Source organism: Triplophysa dalaica, chromosome 6, assembly GCF_015846415.1.
Source record: "Triplophysa dalaica isolate WHDGS20190420 chromosome 6, ASM1584641v1, whole genome shotgun sequence".
Lineage (NCBI taxonomy): Eukaryota > Metazoa > Chordata > Actinopteri > Cypriniformes > Nemacheilidae > Triplophysa > Triplophysa dalaica.
In genome coordinates this window covers 13,723,969-13,743,850 of record NC_079547.1, presented here as the reverse complement: position 1 = coordinate 13,743,850, position 19,882 = coordinate 13,723,969, and the positions used below count along the sequence as shown (strand labels likewise).

General features: G+C 37.2%; 2 protein-coding genes across 10 annotated transcripts in view; one reads left to right on the top strand and one right to left on the bottom strand.

Moving 5' to 3' along the window:
- itpr1a (inositol 1,4,5-trisphosphate receptor, type 1a) overlaps positions 1-6,771 on the top strand; it is a 39,747-nt gene extending 32,976 nt beyond the window's left edge. For all 5 annotated transcript variants that reach the window (XM_056750965.1, XM_056750967.1, XM_056750968.1 and 2 more), the window contains 4 exons: positions 4,401-4,566; positions 4,660-4,820; positions 5,671-5,832; positions 6,024-6,771. In XM_056750965.1, coding sequence (XP_056606943.1) covers positions 4,401-4,566; positions 4,660-4,820; positions 5,671-5,832; positions 6,024-6,110 — 576 coding nt within the window. In that variant the 3' untranslated portion in view covers positions 6,111-6,771. The remainder of the gene's footprint in view (positions 1-4,400; positions 4,567-4,659; positions 4,821-5,670; positions 5,833-6,023) is intronic.
- Positions 6,772-6,854: 83 nt separating this feature from the next.
- On the bottom strand, positions 6,855-18,957 carry pfkfb4b (6-phosphofructo-2-kinase/fructose-2,6-biphosphatase 4b). Of its 5 annotated transcripts, XM_056750972.1 has the most exons (15): positions 18,940-18,957; positions 18,736-18,795; positions 10,966-11,082; positions 10,778-10,874; positions 10,633-10,699; positions 10,203-10,277; positions 10,021-10,077; positions 9,788-9,909; positions 9,416-9,623; positions 9,056-9,202; positions 8,860-8,964; positions 8,627-8,756; positions 8,483-8,545; positions 8,115-8,179; positions 6,855-8,022 (listed from the first exon to the last, which is right to left on the bottom strand). In XM_056750972.1, exons 2-15 carry the CDS (start codon positions 18,785-18,787, stop codon positions 7,963-7,965), a joined length of 1,365 nt encoding a protein of 454 aa, XP_056606950.1. In that variant the 5' UTR covers positions 18,788-18,795; positions 18,940-18,957; the 3' UTR covers positions 6,855-7,962. The 5 variants fall into 5 exon arrangements, with proteins under 5 accessions (XP_056606950.1, XP_056606949.1, XP_056606951.1 ...); XM_056750971.1 differs by lacking the exon at positions 18,940-18,957 and having other exon boundaries at positions 18,736-18,869; XM_056750973.1 differs by lacking the exons at positions 18,736-18,795; positions 18,940-18,957 and adding an exon at positions 14,327-14,490.
- Positions 18,958-19,882: the final 925 nt, after the last annotated feature.

The window sequence follows — 19,882 nt, the reverse complement described above, 5'->3', positions numbered from 1 at the left end:
TTTTACTTTTTACAATTAGAAATGTAAGTATTACAGTTGAACTTTATGAGTGTTAAACTTGGATTATACAGAGTGCTTTCTGAGGAGGGATGTCCTTTACTTAGACTTGAAATTGTTTAAACCCATGTGTTTGTAGTGAACTTTTTCTCCCTTAGATCTGTTTGTTTGGGCATATATGAACTCGGCAATCATTTAAGGATCTGCACATAAATCATTTTGTTTTCATAGAGCTTGCCATAAAATATAAGTGTGCTGTTCATTAGAACTCTTAATCCCCTAAATAAACTTATTTGAAAGGAATTGTTTTGAAAGCACAGTGGAAATTATTCAAGATACAGTGAGGGAAATATTTATTTGATCCACGGCTGATTTTGTAAGTTTGCCTGCTAACAAAGAAATGAAGGGTCTATAATTTTGATTGTAGGTTTATTTTAACTGATAGACACAGAATATAAAAAATCTGGGAAAAAAATGATTATATAGAGGTTATAAATAGATTTTTTCATTCAGTGAAATAAGGATTTGATCCCCAAGCAAAACATAACTTGGTACTTGGTGGAGAAACCCTTGTTGGAAAGCTCAGAGGTAAAACATTTCTGATAGTTGGTCACCAGGTTTGCACATGTGTCAAGATACATTTAGTCCACTCCTCTGTAAATCTTTAAGGTTTCTTGGCTGTCGCTCAGAAAATTTGACTTTTAGCCTCCTTCACAGATTTTCTATAGGACTAGGGTCTAGAAACTTAACTCCTTAAAGGCTAAGTAGGCAATCCTGTCCAGACATTTTTTTTCTCATGCTGGTTGGAAGTCTCTTAACATCCTGATAGCAACCAATAAGTAAAGCAAACATTGGTATATTTATAATTGTATAGGGTCAAAAAACGTTGGGCCAACTACTGCCCTCGGTCCGAGGGCGATGATACGTCATGTGTACATTTTCAGTCAGCATATTTTACATCCCACTGTGCACCCTGTTTACACAGACATCATATGTCATCAGCGCGCTCATGTGCAATGTACAGTCTGTGGGACAATGGTGGACGGAGAGCAGGTACCTGGAGATGTTCGTTATAGGAGAAATGTAGTCCACTTTGCACTGTATTGTTTTCTCATCGGTGAATGTGACATGACTTCACTGGAACTGATCCAACAGCTTCTGGTCTGTGCGCACGCTCATGTGTTTTGGAGGAGGTGTGGCTTTGGATGGTTATTCAAGAGAGGGAGGGATTGTATGATTGTACTGCTAGCAGGCAAACGTTAGCATTTTCCAAATTATCTACTCTGCCTTAAAGCCACTGTTTGGTTGTCCTGGCAATATGTTTTTTTCATGTAAAGGCACATCCACGACAACTATGCATCTTCAGTTATCTAGTAAAGGGGAGGAGGTTCTCGTCCAAGATTTTGCGGTATGTGGGCCCGTCCCTCAGGCCCTCAATGCGGTTAAGTCATCCCGTACCCGTAGCAGAGAAAAAGCCCTAAAGCATAATGTTTCCAACACTGTGCTTCTCAGTATGGATGTTCTTGGATAAATAGTCAGCATTTCTCTCCCTCCAAAAACAGGAGTCAATTTTGGTCTCATGGCACTTTCTCCAAAGCCTTTTCTGAATCATTTTGATGTTCATTGTCATCTTCAGACGAGCCAGAAGGGCCTTCTTGGGCAGGTGGACCTTGCAGGTGCTTCAATATTTCAACTATTGTGGAATAGCGTGTTACCAATGGTTTGCTTGCTAACTGTGGTCCCAACTGTCTTGAAATCATTAAAAGGCTTCTTCCGTGTAGTTCTGTGCTGATCTTTAAGCTTTCTCATGATCATCTTTACTCCATTGGGGAAATCTTGCAGGGAGCTCCAGAACAAGGGCAATTGATAGTTATGTTGTATTTCTTCTATTTCCAAATAATCGCACCAACAGTTGTCTCCTTCTCACAAAGCTTCTGTCTGTAGCCTATTTAAGGTTTGTGCAGGTCTACAATCTTGTCCCTGACATCCTTTAAAACCTATTTGGTCTTGATCATGGTGGTGGAGAGATTGAAATGAAAGATACAGATTCTGTTGGCAGGCATATTTTATATACAAAACAAGCTGATTTAGGAGTACTTTCTTAAAGTGACAGGACTAATCTTTGGTCCATATAGGCATATAACAATCTGTGGAGGCAGAATTATTTCTGGTTGGTACCCCCTGATTTTTTTGGTTGATATTCTGTTTCTATCAGTTAAAATAAACCTACCCTAAAATAAAACGATACTGTGGTGAGGAAGACGTGAGGAGAGCCGTGAGGCGGGGCCGGTGGTGTGATTGATAGTTTGAAGCAGCTGTGCGCACACCGGTCCCGCATATCTCACGGAGGAGATTGGGAGCATACAGTCAGGTCCGTAAGTATTGGGACATCGACACAATTCTAACCTTTTTGGCTCTATACACCACCACAATGGATTTCAAATGAAATGAACAAGATGTGCTTTAACTGCAGACTGTCAGCTTTAATTTGAGGGTATTTACACCCAAATCAGGTGAACAGTGTAGGAATTACAACAGTTTGCATATGTGCCTCCCACTTGTTAAGGGACCAAAAGTAATGGGACAATTGGCTTCTCAGCTGTTCCATGGCCAGGTGTATGTTATTCCCTCACTATCCCAATTACAATGAGCAGATAAAAGGTCCAGAGTTCATTAAAAGTGTGCTATTTGCATTTGGAATCTAAAAGAGCTGTCACTATCAGTGAAGCAAGCCATCATTAGGCTGAAAAAACAAAACAAACCCATCAGAGAGATAGTGAAAACATTAGGCGTGGCCAAAACAACTGTTTGGAACATTCTTAAAAAGAAGGAACGCACCGGTGAGCTCAACAACACCAAAAGACCCGGAAGACCACGAAAAACAACTGGTGGATTAGCGAAGAATTCTTTCCCTGGTGAAGAAAACACCCTTCACAACAGTTGGCCAGATCAAGAACACTCTCCAGGAGGTAGGTGTATGTGTGTCAAAGTCAACCATCAAGAGAAGACTTCACAAGAGACAAGAGTGAATACAGAGGGTTCACCACAAGATGTAAACCATTGGTGAGCCTCAAAAACAGGAAGGCCAGACTACAGTTTAACAAACGACATTTAAAAAAACTTCACAGTTCTGGAACAACATCCTATGGACAGATGAGACCAAGATCAACTTGTTCCAGAGTGATGGGAAGAGAAGAGTATGGAGAAGGAAAGGAACTGCTCATGATCCTAAGCATACCACCTCATCAGTGAAGCATGGTGGTGGTAGTGTCATGGCGTGAGCAAGATGGCTACCAGTGGAATTGGTTCTCTTGTATTTATTGATGATGTGACTGCTGACAAAAGCAGCAGGATGAATTTCGAAGTGTTTCGGGCAATATTATCTGCTCATATTCAGCCAAATGCTTCAGAACTCATTGGACGGCGCTTCACAGTGCAGATGGACAATGACCCAAAGGATACTGCAAAAGCAACCAAAGAGTTTTTGAAGGGAAAGAAGTGGACTGTTATGCAATTTCCAAGTCAATCACCTGACCTGAATCCGATTGAGCATGCATTTCACTTGCTGAAGACAAAACTGAAGGGAAAATGCCCCAAAAACAAGCAGGAACTGAAGACGGTTGCAGTAGGCCTGGCAGAGCATCACCAGGGATGAAACCCAGCCTCTGGTGATGTCTATGCGTTCCAGACTTCAGACTGTAATTGACTCCAAAGGATTTGCAACCAAGTATTCAAAAGTGAAAGTTTGATTTACACATATGCAACCTGTTGTAATTCCTACACCATTCACCTGATTTGGATGTAAATACCCTCAAATTAACGCTGACAGTCTGCAGTTAAAACACATCTTGTTCGTTTCATTTGAAATCCATTGTGGTGGTGTATAAGAGACAAAAATTTAAGAATTGTGTCAATGTACCAATATTTATGGACCTGACTGTAAGAGGACAAACGACGGGAGTGCTGACAAGAGAGAACCAGGCCTGGATTTTAGTTGTGTTTTGTTTTATTCGCTGGCAGTCGTCCGTGAGGGGCTACCGGCTGTCTTTTCACTTTGTTATTATTTTGATTAAATGTTTAAATGTTTGCCGGTTCCCCCCTCCTTCCTTGCTTTTTAATTGAACCTCATTACAGATACATCTTTCATTACTTTGTAAGCAGGCGAACTTACAAAATCTGCACGGGATCAAATAATTATTTCCCTCACTGTATATATACTGTATATATATATATATATATATATATTATCACCATGAAACGCGTCTGAAGTATTTAGTTTGGGGAAAAAAACAATACACAATTAGAGTACCAAATGTGGTAAACATAATAACTGATTCTCAACTTTAAGAAAAACTTTGAGAAGCCCTGCTTTAAACAAAGTCCATGATGTCCAATGTGTACAGGAGCATCTGTTTGCCGCGCGGGTCGTGTACGACCTGCTGTTCTTCTTCCTGGTGATCATCATCGTGTTAAATCTGATCTTTGGTGTCATCATTGACACGTTCGCTGACCTCAGAAGTGAAAAGCAGAGAAAAGAGGAAGTCCTGAAGACAACATGCTTTATCTGCGGTGAGAAACCCTTTTACAGTACATAAATGTATTTGGCAGGTGCTTTAATGAGCCAAATGGTGCATTTTAAATCACTCATTTGTGTTTCTTTAGGTCTGGAGAGAGATAAGTTTGATAACAAAACAGTGACATTTGAGGAGCACATCAAGGAAGAGCACAACCTGTGGCACTATCTGTTCTTCATCGTTCTGGTGCGGGTCAAGGACTCCACGGAATACACAGGCCCCGAGAGCTACGTTGCTCAGATGATCAAGGTGAGAACATACATGGCGAATATAGAAACTACCGTTTCTGAATTGAGAACTTGCAGCAACTCAACTCTCAAAATGTAAACATTATATGATCTCACTATGTAAATTTGACAAATTACTGCTCGATTTTGATTGAAAATAAAATAGAGAGCATTTTATGCCTCGTTTCCACTGAGCGGTACGGTTCAGTACAGTACAATACGGTTCGATGCGGTAAACCCTGATCCGGCTTGCGTTTCAAGCGACATTCAGTACCCTTACTTGATAGGCATAGTGTATGCCGGAAAGTAGCGATCAAAGTCATTTTCGCACGAAGGAGAAAGACGTATTTAAAAATGGCGCCTTTTGTGTTATCATTCCCCTTGTAGCACGCGCAAGTGACAATTCTCTCTCATCCAATCAGCGTTCTGCAGTGAGTATAGTTCCACCCTTAAGGTTCCGGTACTATTGATACTACTGTTCTAGATGCCCTTACGAAAGGGTCCCAAAACCTAGCGCTCAGTTGAAACAAGGCATTATAGTCACTATTATAGTGCATTGATTAAATGTAACATTTGTTGTTATTTTTCAAAGCATGTTCTTGGAGGCTTCTTGTAGATATTTACACCTATGCATTTGGCAGACGCTTTTATCCAAAGCGATTTACAATGGATTATATTATACATTTGTATTAGAGTACATGCAATCCCTGGGAGCGAACCCATGAACTTGGCATTGCAAGCGCCATGCTCTTACCAATGAGCTACAGTATATATATATATATATATATATATATATATATATATATACCTGTATATAATAGTTGTTTTATTTTTGTACTTAAACCTTGTCTGGCCACTTTCTTTCACCTAAGGAGCACAATCTGGACTGGTTTCCACGTATGAGAGCCATGTCACTGGTCAGCAGTGATGGCGAGGGTGAACAGAACGAACTGCGCAGTCTGCAGGAGAAACTGGAGTCCACAATGAGACTGGTGTCCAATCTGACCAATCAGCTCACTGAACTCAAAGAGCAGGTGCCTATTTATAAACCTATTAGATTAACCCTTGCAAAATGTTTGCTCTCTGGTTTGAATAATTGCATTGTTATACATTTTCTCAGATAAAGGATAAATACATCATTAACTGGATGCTTGGAATTTAAAGGGTTGTCTTTAAAGAAAGCTATTGTAGACTTTGTTTTTAAGTACCATCTCTTGTTCACTAGATGACTGAACAGAGGAAACACAAGCAGCGGATTGGTCTGCTGGGAAACCCAGCCCACCTCAACATCAATCCACAACAGCCAGCATGAGAGGCGACCTCTTAGAACAGACTGAAATAATTGAGCATCAAGCTTGTGTGTGCAGATTTACAATGCAAGCTCATACCAACGCAGCTGTATAAACGGTGTGCTTATCATGAAAGGTAATACACAGCATTTGAAGGTTGACTCCCATGAGAAGTGTAAACAACAGAGTAAGGGTTCTTACTTGGCAATGTTGGCTGAAGTTTGAAGTATGACCAGCTGTCGTATATCCAGTGCCACATGGGGGAGTGTTTTGTTTGGTGATGCTAGAGGCACAGAAATGACACACACTACCTTAAATTTGTCATAAGTGTGCACATAGGTCACTTAAAGACATTTGAGCTTTATTGCTGGCATGGGTGCTATACTATCATTTTATTTTTAGACACTGACGTTACACTTCACATAAATGTTGCACTGTGTTCGAGTATTATAGGATCGTTTCACATCGTCATACTATCAAGGGTTTGTCAGAATTGTCCTTTCAGTTTTCTTCCACCTTTTTATAACTAATAATGGACTGTTTTGAGTTTTTTATATCATGTGTGAAATTTCAATATTGTTGCGTGTATATTTATTTGGACTTGCAGATGTGACTATTTTAATAGATTTTATTACCAGGATTGGCATCCGTGCATAAGAATAAAACCTACATATTGAAACTTTAGTTTAAATTCATATTGTTTATGCCTGAAAATCGATGTGAACATGCTCACCATAATCACCCATTATGTATTAAAGACACCAAGATTACATTTAGAATAAGGTTTATTGATGGTACTTGGTGGTAAACTTTTTACATGGTGCGTCTAACTGAGAGCTGAGCCTCAAACATTAGCATAACTCTATTATTCACAGGGAAGACGTATAGAAATGATTCATAGAGCTCCTTCCACTCTGTTCAAAAGTGCAGTTCAAATCACAATCCCCAAAAATCCCATTGCCTAAACAGTAACAAAAATAGAGATGAAAACATTCACTCTTAAATTAGTATACAATATTTGAAAAAGTAAACATGCTAAAAATGAAGTAAATTTAAACAAGTCAATTTCAAAAATATGATTTAGGAAAGTATGTTTAATAATGATTAATGTGCAAATAAAGCCTGCTATTTTAACAAGGCTTAAACAAGACTTGTAAACATTAGTTTGTTGTCTGCAAAAGCCAAATACTGAGGCAAAATATTTTACAAATATTTGTATCATTCAGAATTGACAGCCTCTTTTATTAAGTACCTGTCTGAATTGGGATTAGAGCCAACAAATGATTAGCAATGAAATCGTTTCTCCATTAAGTCACATGCTTTACATTGATTGTACAGTTTTATTGGATAGATATAATTAGATATTGCAGATATTGCAATATCTAGATATTGCAGAGTACAATGAAAATTCTGCTGTTATTTTTCAAACCTGTAACATGATTTTCAACAGGTAACATTTAGTGTTTAATGACAGCCAAACTATAAACAACTCCCTGTGTGAACGAGATGTAACATTTTGCCAATGTTTATAACACTGACCAATTGGCGGAAGGCCACAATTATTCAACCCCACCGGAAAAAATAAATTTTCAGCATAAAACAAAAGAAAATACAAAAAGATAACTATTCAGGAAATTGTATCTCTTTCAGATCTGCTTTTTGCAAACCTCAATCGCAAACACAAACCGACACACCCCAAAATTAGGGTTAGTATACAATAATAACTGGATTCCAGTTACCTATCTGACAATAGAGAGAGAACATACAAATATGCATATTCTGCCCAATGTTCCTGAAAACACAGAAACTGTTGAGAGGAGTGGATGGAACAGACTGCTGGGTGTGTTGCTGAAGTACAGGATCTGATTTCATAGATCAGTAGTGAGTAGGCACAGTGAGAAGTGCCTCTTCTGCCAAACGGGAGATGTCCACATTCTATAAAGAGTCAAGGATGACATTTATGCTCATAACAAAAAGAAAAGTTTTATTATATAAAATAACTGCTTTTGTATTGATTGGTTGGGTACCTCAGGTTTGTCCCTGTGAGTGTTTACTGCCTCCACGTTAAGACTGATTGACTCCACTTTACAGCCTAAAACAAGAGAGAAGAGAATTTTGTTACACTGTTAAACTAAGAAACATTTTCTGTTTATTTTGAATGAGAATAAGCACTCCCTTCTCTGTTTCATTTCATGTTAGAAGATAAGCCAAGTAGATTTTAAACTAAATTACTTTTGTTTCATTCTGAGCAGGAACATCTACCGTCGCATGCAGGGCCACAAGCTTATCTTAAAGGAACATTTTACTCAATAATGAAATAGAGCTATAGCTTTGTGTCTAAAATGGACATGCTCATTTTAAGGTGAAGCAGGTTTTGTATGAATAATATTCTCACCATAGGCCACAGGGGTAAGCTTCAGGACTGTGTGTAGGGGACATTTCAGGTACGGCAGCTCCTCTAAAATATAATAAAGGGTCTAAGGTATAAAAATATACTTCATTATTTAATTGATAAATAAGTTGTCTCTATCTTACACACCTGCACTCTTGTCCAGGAAGTAAGCAAGCAGACAGCGCATAACAGCTTGGTGACAAATAACCAAAACGTTCTCCTGTCGCTCCAGCTCCATAATGACAGGCTCCAATCTCTGGACCAGATCCTCATAAGACTACAATGAAAGAGATTTTATAGATATTACATTTTCTGTGGATGTAATGAGATGTGGCTCTGTTCCGCCCCATGATGAATACTGCATGAGCATCTCAACACACCTCTCCCTTAGGGTAACGGTAGCGATATTTATCCTGGTCCCTCAAGGCAAACTCCAAAGGAAAATGCTCTTGGATCTCTTTATACATCATCTCTTCACAAACGCCCTGCACACACAAGACTAAGAGTCTCACTCATTGGCCACTTAATAAAAACACATGCAATGCATTAACACAAAGTACATCAGCACATACTTACAGCATCAATCTCATTAAGTGCTTTCCATTGTTCATAGGGGACACTCAACGCCTCGGCGGTTTGAATGGTTCTTTTCATTTGACTGGTCCAAACTTTGAGGTCATTTATGTTCTGATCCTGAATAAACTTGCCCAGACACTCAGAATACTGCGAGAGAGGGAAGGAGAGGAAAGTGTTAGTACGTTCCTGTGACCAACCATAAAGAAATTATTTGGGATAAAGGCTGTGAAGGATTGGCTATTGACAATGCCTTAAATCAAACCATCTTGAGGCACATATGGTGACTGACAAATAACTAGTTATTATTATTATAATAACTATATAAGAATAAATTCTTAAATTTGCACACACAACACACACCTCTTTTCCATGAGGCGACAGGCCCGAGTCTCCTCCGATGCGACCATTGACGTTCAAATCACTCTCTCCGTGGCGAGTGAGGTAGATGGAGCGTGGGGTGATGTGAATGTTCATCAGATAATATACGATTCGGCTCTGAATGTGGTCAAGCACACGATTGACCAAATATCGCTGGCCCACCTCCATTATTTTAATATATGACAATTCTCTGTAAGACAAAATAGACAACGTTAAAGAACCCAGACACAAAATAAAGAAATAACACACTTAAATATTTACTTTGGGTAAAAATTTATGTTTTCCCAGAGGCTTTTGCATTTAGATTACAAAGATTTAAAATACTTCAGGGTCGAGTGGAAATGGATTTCTGACCTGTCTAGGTTTTCATCCAGCGGCTGGTAACTGTTCTCATAGCATTTGATCCTCTTCATAAAGTCTTGGATGGCTTCTTCAGTGTTACAGTCAATGTAATCTGGACTACCCAACTTCACCTGCTGCTCTCGGACATACAGAAAAAGAGAAAAGAAAAAAACTATCAACATTTTGAGGTCACCTTGCATTTACACACGTAGTCTGATAAAAGCAACCTAATTCCAATAACTTACCACAATGTTTTCAGCAATAATCGTGGGGTCTTCACACACAGACTCCACAAAAAAAACCTAAAACATGGTGATAAACCATATTACAGTGAGACTCTGCACATCACTGTTTAACACATATTGCGTCAATCCCAAAATAACACCAGAGGCTTATACAGGCCACATGACTGCAGTATGGGTTTTACCTTATAGCCATTTTGTTCGCCAAATCTCATGATTGTGTTCCTCCTTTCTCTTGTTGTGTTTGTGGCATCAAACACCTAACAAATCAACACAATCATTATAAACACTGTTCAATACAAATGCTTTAGTGTTTCTCTAGCTTAACTGGTACAGTATGAGCACACTAGTAATGCCAAATCATAGGAATGACTCCCAGGATACAAATCTATAGAATAATGCAATGCAAGTCGCTTTGGAACAATCTTTTTATCCGAAGAAACAAACCAAGGGAAAAGCATATTGTATAAATGCAATTATAACATGCATTCTGTATAATTACATCTCTTCACCTCTTTTACTATATATGAATGCTGCTTTGCAACAAGCAAAAATTAAAATTGAAATAAGTGCAAAAAAATAATACTAACAGAAACTTTGCAAAACCACACTTACGGCAACATGACCTCCCTCAACAGTGAGGTACTGCCTGACATCATTGAGTGCCGCCAAAGCACACTGCCTAAAATACAAAAAAAACACCATTAGAAAAACAGCACCAAAAACTATTTAAAAACAAGATGTTCAAACAGAAACGCACTTTCTTATCTTCAGCCCTTCTTCATTATCTGGCCGAAAGAACTCAAAGTTCTTGTAGATTTTTATACATTCCCTCCGATACTGTCCCACGTTAAATTCTGTCAAGATATACACATTTTTAGTTGTTCATGTTTATTTATGTGATGCAAGTGTTAAGTACATGTGTATTTGTATGCATTGTTACCACACCTTTTGTTGAAACACCAATCCAGTTGAGGTAGCGTGTGAGTTTTTTAGAGATGTATGTCTTTCCTCTGGCTGGCAAGCCCACAGTCACAATGAGGGTGGGACAGTTTGTCATGCACACTGCAAAGAGACACAAAGAGAGAAAAAGAATGAGAAAGTCATTATAAAATGTGCCGTTCTGTGTTCACAGCATAAAATATAAAAAGAGAGGCACACAGTAAATATTACACTACATTTTATTTTTAGCCAGTCTGGAAAACCTGAAAGAGCTACCAATCGAGATGTATCAGCTACGGAAATTTATATTCAATTTATCAAACCATCAGAATACTGACTATAGGATGAAAAAGGCTAATATTATAAACTGATGACCTTGAGTTGTAGGTCTATTGCATAATCCAGCATTTTTCTAAAATAGATTAATCATACAATGAAATGCTTGCCAAAACGGTATAATACATGTATGAAACTTATGTCTGACATGTGTCAAAAAATAGTGGTGAATCATGTGAATGATCACACAATACTCACGTGAACCATGCACAGATATGAGAATTCTGTGAACAACAAAAATGTCTGTGGTCTGTGACAAATGCTGGTTTCCGCCAATAGTTGTTAGTGAAAATTGGTTTGGTACATCCCAAAGTAAGACCACTGTTTGGCATGGTATTAGTTTAAAGTGGTATTGGTTTGCCGACTCTTAGGAAATATTAATTTGTTGATGATTTGAATGTGGTAGAGGAGTAGTTCACCCAGAAATGCAAACACATTGCTTTGTCGGTCCAAAAGAAATGGCTTTTTAGTGACAAACAAAACTGTTGACACGACAATCAGTTTATGGTGAAGAATCTTCGTATCAAAGTTCTTAAACAGTATATTTTTACACCCCTGAGAGTAAGATCTGTGTTTATTTGTGTGCTCAATGTCTGCTATTTCCTAATGAAGGTCCCACTGTGGGCTGTGGCACAGATATTTGGACAACGGTTGAAAAAATATCTTGTGCATGGAGCACACGGCGCAGTCGATTCTCTGCTGACTAATGAAGTGGTGTCCTGCTGAGACTGTTCAGCACCAGTTTCTCCTTCACATAAAACAGTACAGTACAGTACAGTCAGTGTTGGGTTAGTTACTCTGAAAAAGTAATTAATTACTAGTTACTCATTACATGTTCAATAGTGTAATTAGATTACTGTCCAAATTACTCAGTCCAAAAAGTATTTAGTTACTCATTACTAATTACTTTCTATATCCTACATCAACCTTGATTAGTTAAGTGATTCAAGGATAGACATGAAACGGCTTATTTAATTCATTCGAATAAATAATATCATTAACTGACCAAAGTATTACAAATGTGAGAATTATACATTAAAGCACAGATTTTAAAGTTAGACTTTGAATTTTGATGTCACTTACACCATTGCACACGCATATATTTCACAAAGTATTTAGTTTAATTACATCAAAAGTAGCTGTAATTAAATTACAGAACAAATATGAGTAATCCCTTACTTTACTTTTTCAAGGGAAAAGTAATTAAATTACAGTAACTAATTACTTAGTAACTAGTTACACCCAACACTGAGTACAGTACATTCAGCCTGGTTCATGCTTCTTATTAAATTAAATCAGGGCGAAAACAGTCACAGAAGATTATAAAAAATGTTTAGGAATGTTGTTTGAAAGCTTTTTGTATTTTGCAATTTTGGATCAACTGTTGTACAGTTACCTTTTGCTTACTTATAGCAACCCCCTAAGGAATTTCATAGGCTAACCCTTAACTCATACTAGAGCACTACCATAATAACCAGCTACACTTTTCACCTTTAAAGAGAACAACCATTATCCATGCATAAATATATATATATATAGTATAAGTTAATATACAATAAATCTGCACAAGAACTTGTATGTAATCCAGTATGGGTTATGATCTTTATTACCCATGGCGCTGATATGATGTTCATAAACCGATCTGCAGATGTTCACTCGCAACACGCATGGGCCGCGAATGTTGATGCAGCACGGACCAATCAGAAAATCCCTGGACTTCAGTTGTCCACCAATAGAATATCAGCGATGCAACCCAGCGCATGCATCACTGCTGTACCGGTGTTAGAAACATTCTCGGAAATGTGCTTGCAGTTCAAACTACAAGACAGTATGCGAATATCAAAATGTTCATGGACATATGCTGCAAGAGAGAAGGTTTGAGGGTTGACAGCGATAGTGTTTAGCGTACTGTGATCCACACTCACTGTTAGCCTCGCCGGTGTTAGCTTAGGAATCTCTGCCTCAACCTCATAAACACATATTGAATGACATCCATCTGTTTTTTGTCCGATGTCTTCCTGAATACTACATATCTTACAGAGGCTTCAGGGCAGTTCATCGCGCTATGTCTAACGTTAACCGGTGTGTTTGATTAGGTTTACGAAGCATATTGGATCAGTCAAAGACATCGACTATTGCCTTATGCCGCGCAGGTAATTCATCGTCCAAAACATTTAAAACGCGTTCTAGTTAGATGCCAAGCCTTGAAAATACAATTAGATCATAAAACCTCAATAAGTATCAACTGATAAGATACGACAACATCACATATTGTCCACCTACCACGATGTATCGCACTTCCGCACTCGAATATAATTGAACGTATTTTCCAACCCTCCTGTAACAGCCACCTCGTCCTTAACGTTACGCGCCAAACAAGTAAATATGAATAAGGCCTAGAAAAGAGCACTTTAACTTTATCAAGTCCTAAAGTCAAACATATAAACACGCCATATGATATTTGGTTTATAACGCCAAAAAGGCAAACGTTGTAGACCAACCTCTCTTTTGAGATATATGTTTTTCCGGTAGCCCGTTCTTATATGGCATCCATATTTTACGCAGTGGGTTTTGTGTGAGCTCACGTGGAACCGCCATTATAACATCTTCTTTAGAACTCATCCTGGCTGTGTTATCATGACCCGATTCTTAGAGATGAACACCTGCGACCACAAAACGCACTGAACTGGTGGGCTCTGTCTGTGCTGGATGTCATATCGCCTGAGCCATATGAAAGACCGACCTTACCGTGTTACCATTAAACATTGCGCACCAAAAACAAATACCTCTCCCTTCAAAAATGTTTGACACTGCGGTTAAGTTAGTTTTACGCAATAATTAACAAGGTCTATGACTAAAACTCTCCCAATATATATATATATGTGTGTTACGTGTTTTCATGTGTATGCTGTCCTATTTAAATTCTCCGGAGTTTAAAAATAATTTTGAAATAATTTTACAATTTCTTTGTTTGGTTTTTACTGTTAATTGATAAACAACATGCCTGCTTTCCATACATAAGACTACTTACTATGTATGCTCCTTAAAAAAAATTGTTCCATCGCTAAAGCCTAATAATCCAGAGTCGTTTGAAATCTACCGTAAATCTACTGAACGATGTGCCTAAATTCGGAAAAAAAAGCAAAGAGGTAAACGAAGAAAACAGAGTTTGAGAAAAACAGTGTTCCGCTGTTGTTCACATGAAGCGCACATGGATCGCGAGTGTTGAGGTGTCTTTGTCCAATCAAAACCCCTCGACTGTAAGAGGCAACCAATAGAATGGTAGATTCACTGCAGGCGGAGGCATGTGCTGCGAGGGACATAGCCATGTAATTATCTTTAGGGATTCGGACGTTCAGTTCTTTTGCATCAAACCTGTAAATATCATAAATTACTTACAATAACACGCAAAACGTGTAAACGTCCAGGTTTACCGTCAGGTGCAGGATGGCAAGGTTCCAACAAAGAAATACTTTTATGTGTTCTTAAAAATAGTAAAATGGAAATATTCCATATTGGTAATACAACCTAGTATATTGGTAATACAACATATAGTGCTAGTTTTCACTATAAACGATGCTTTTTAGTAGACGGCTTGTACAGACATCTAACTTTATAAATTAATGATATATAATAGGCTATAGCAATTGTGTTAAGCATTATAATCTAAAATACAGTATGTAGCACACAATTAAACCTAATAAAGGTTTATATCGACAAACTCATTCTTCATTCTCACAATTTTCTTCGTTTTAGAATAAATCTCATTATGTGTTCAACAGAACAAAAAAATATAAAAAAGTCCTACAATGTAGTGGATGATGTCATAGAACTGAAAATGGCTTAAATTCTTCCAAATATCTTGCTCTGTGTTAATTGGAACAAAGAAATGTATGCAGGTTTGAAATAACCTGAGGGTGATTAAAAGATCATAGATGTCTTTAAGTTGTCAAACATTCACAACATGTCACTGACAACACCTATGCATTTCCATTGCATTTATTTTGGAAGCTATTCCTTTACTATTTAGAATTTTATTTTACATTCTTTTAGATAAGCAACTTTACGTGTATCTTATCTCAATGGGTGTTTTTTGCAAATGCTTGGAGGACAGGGGGTGTTCTGCTTGGAAGAGATAATATCAGCAAAACAGTAGGAAAATAGTGCCATCTTGTGGCTTAATAGTGTATAATTTCTGAGTATTAATCCTTTTTAAAGACATAAACAACAGGAACACTTTCTTTTTCAGAATTTAACACCACATGGACGTTAGAATAAAATACAACAATCACAAACCTCTTCAAGGTTTATATCTAAAAAAGAAGAGCTTCTTTACCAGCATTGTTTTCAATACCAGTATGTTCTTGTTCCTTAAAAGACTACAATAATTCTTTACATTTAAAATTGAAGAGTTCCGATAAAAAAGCCACCTCTGTTAAAAATGAGATTATGGTGTTGAGTGAATGATCTCTACACACACATATATATGCCTATACATTACTCAAATAATTTTGCTGCAAAACCTGCAAAATACCATACTCTGCCCAGTCTGAAATATCCTGATAAAAATGCTAATTTAAACAAAAAGTTGTCTCACGGATTTAGAGGGTTTTGCACCTGAACTTCAATTCTACTTTGAAAAAGGCTCAGTCCTTTTAATAACAATAGGTGAGAAAGTCACAAAATAAGTGATGGAGAGAGGGGGTGGACAATGTTAGTCCAGTCAGCAGGTCAGTAGGACTAATCTTCTTAGCCTGGTAAGACAACATGCTGCTCAGCCAAACACCCAGTATTAGACTTTCCACCTGAGAACTTGGGTGTTATTATCCTTGAGTATTTCTTAGAATTACACTGAAAACACACCTCCACTGCATGCCTACGCAAACAAGACAAACAAAGAGTATGAAAGAAAGAATAAGACATAACCAGACACCCAACTGGCAGACTCTGTGGTAAAAACAAACATACAAATAAACTAGATAAGTTTAGCTAAAAAAGAAATAACTTTGGAAAACTCAAGTCTGATACAGCAATACAATACGTCTGATGGCTTATCCAGGAAAATGTTTCTTAATAACTAGACTTGTGTTATTTCCTCTCATTTTTATACTAATTTGCGAAATAAAATCGTTTGAATTCAAATGCATGTTTTACGTTTATATAGTAGCCAAAGAAGCCTTATGCATTGGCGTCGTGATAACCCTGTCTAGATTTATTTTGCAATAATGACAATCTGGCTGCACATTATCCTTTATCTTTGTGTTTACAAAACTATTATATTATACAATGTATATATCTATCCAAAGTGCATCCTTTCAATAGTAAAACGCATTGGAGAGGTCAAGTGTCTTCAACTGAATTTAAACTCTGAATTTGAAAAAAGTTGTTTGTAAGGTTATGAATTCCTTATTCTGTATATAAACTTTTATTAAAACATATAGCCGCTGAAAAAAAAAGGAGACCATTCCAATTTTTAATTTATTCTGCATTACATGTATTGTGGCCATTCCAAAGCTCAGGAGTGATAGAAAGTCCTTCAACAGCAATGTGAAAGACAGACAGCATGACAAGTGTGATTAAAAATCGAGGTTATCACAAAAGAATTGTTGAACTTTTACTATAAACACATGTTTTATATTTCGGTTATATTTCAATTGTATTGCTTCAAAGTGAATATGCACCTGTTATCTTTGCAGTATAACAGTATTCTATTATTTTGAGCTTGAAAAAAATACAAATAGAAACCATATTTTTATTTGAAATTTCAGAGTAATATTGTATGAAGTTAACAGAATTAAACAAAAATGATCAATTTACCTAAACACATTTAAATACAAAGTTTCAAAAAAATTGAAATGGTCTCTTAATTTCTCTGTAGGTGTATATAATGGCCTCGGTTCAGTCTTTATTTTTAGTTCAGAGTAAAATAATGTTAACATAACTTGGAAATAATGACAGAAAATGTAAGTTACATTATGAGGTCATTTGAAAGTTCTGAAATTGTGTTTTTGTCTATTGTCCCTCCAGTTTGATTATTTTATTTTGTTTGTACATTTTTAAGCTTGTTTCAATTACAAAAATCACTATCAGTTTAAATTGTTTTCACTAAATTTTGTTGTATTTGTAATACACATGTTTTATTTGGGAACATTTGGTCTATTAAAGTTGTTTAAGACAATGACCTTTCTAAATGGCCTAATTTAACATCACATTGCAATTAGTGACTCAAATTCATTTAAACTATGCTAAAACGAGTATTTCAAACAGTACAGGTGTTTTTATTCTATTCCTGTATTGTTCTTCTTTTCAACTACGAACAAAACACTCTGTGACATCAGAGCTCATCTAACACAGTTAATACACATGACACCATTAGCCTATGAATGTGTTGCCTTGGAATCTTTAAATAAAAGATATAAAAACAAAAGACACAGCACAAAAACATACGCGCTTTTCTATATAAACCCTTATGCTTAAAGGCAGACACAAAACAGAGTATGACAGAGCTGGATCTGGTTCCTTAAATTTGATTGGAGGAATGAATCTGAACTTTCACACAGATAACCAGGGAAGGGAGGCAGAAATAGAGAGATGGAGAGTGTGCCGCACATGCGCAAGAAATAAGCAGTGTAAGGCAGAGGAAGATGTGAAAAAACAGGAAGATCAACTCACTTTGTGTATAAACAAAACAGTATAGAATAAAAACATAAAGAACAGGATGAAGATGTCAAATTAGACTAATGCAGGAGTGAATTGTCAGAAAGGCCAATGTAAGAGCAGATAAATAGACAAAGGGATAAGGACTGAATAAGAGAACCAGCTCAAGGAAGCGTCATTTTCTTCGACAGAAATTATTTGCCATGGTGTGTCATCATAGTAACCCCCCCAAATAATGCTCATCGCTGACACTACATAATCAGATCTTCACTTAAATGTATTTCCTTCTCTTTCCCTGCATACTAAACACAATCTTTTAGCAGGATTGTGATTATTATGTCATACAGTTGTGACAATATAAGTAAAATCTTTCTTATGTGATTTTTGTTATTGATGGTGTAGACCAGCAACAGACCGACACCACGTGTTTCACCAAATACACCTATTCTAAGAATAAAAATAATTTAAGTTTAATAGCCTACATAGATTTACAACCCTGGATCTAGATAGATGGATAGATATAGATAAAGGTCAAGTTCACAATAGTCTGAGCGAAACTAAAAAGGCTAAGAACATCTGGGTGCAACCCACCAATAGTTCATGTAATAGTTTCATTTTCATCATTGTGTGATGGAAAAAATGCATTTTGGGTACATAATATGCAAGCAAGGGCTTTTACTCACACATTTATTGCGCACACGTTCACCGCTCCAACAGTTAATACAATCGTGATAAGAAGGACAAGAGACCTAACAGAAATACCCTATCAGGTTCAAAGCTTACCTGTCCCGTTGTGATTTCGTCCGTCTCGAGAGCTGCAAGAATTCCTCATCATATGCGTTATGAGTACGGGCAGATCGCCGTTGACGTGCTCAGGCACGGTCTGTGCTGAAGAGTGTGTAGCCTACTTTCCCCAGTGAAGTCGCTACCACATTGTTAAGAAGCGTATTGTGCTTTTATACCGCATACAGGATTTCAGTTGGCTGAGCTTTTAAATTACAGGCGCGCGTCTGTAAACAGTCCAGAGGTGGGTAGAGTTGCCCAAAATTGTACTCAAGTAAAAGTACTGTTACTTCAGAATAATTTGACTCAAGTAAAAGTAAAAAGTAGTCATCCAAATAATTACTTGAGTAAGAGTAAAAAAGTGCTTGGTTAAAAAACTACTCAAGTACTGAGTAACTGTTGAGTAACGTCTGATTTATTTTTTAACAAGCATTCAATCAGACAGACACAAATACAGTGTGTGTGTGTGTGTGTGTGTGTGAGAGAGAGAGAGAGAGAGAGAGAGAGAGAGTGTGTGTGTGTGTTTGTGACAAAAAATGCAGAAACAAACAACTTCACAAAAGAATTACTCAGTGATGTCACTATTAAGCTTCAACAGTAGTTGGTTCTCAAGGTTCTTGCTGTGAAGCTGTGATCGTTTTTCAGTGAACAGGAGTCCTTAATGACTGAAAAGTCTAAATTAAATTAAAATAACAATTAATTTGAAAGTTAATTTGCTACATTTCAGATTAATATATTTGTTTTCCTTAAAATTTTATTTAACAGTAACTTCAACACTTTGCAGTTTGAATGATGTCCTGCATAAACAAAATGATGGAAAATGTTTATGTTTCCACTGTTCGATCTTGCCCACGCCTCATACACACACACTCACTCACACACACACACACACAGATATAAGTAAACACTTTGTGACTTTTCGATAGCGCCCACGTCATTCTCTCTCTCTCTCACACAACATACTAAAGCATTGCAATGCAAACGCAGCCCGCTTCAGAGCTAAAGCGGGACTACAGATTAAGTGTCCCTAAAGAACCCACGTATCTAACAGTAGTTCTGCATTATATTAATTAATTTGCACGCGAGTTTTATTTATTTTTATACCGTGTAAGTTATTTTCTGTGTAAGTTAAATGTATGCACCGAAC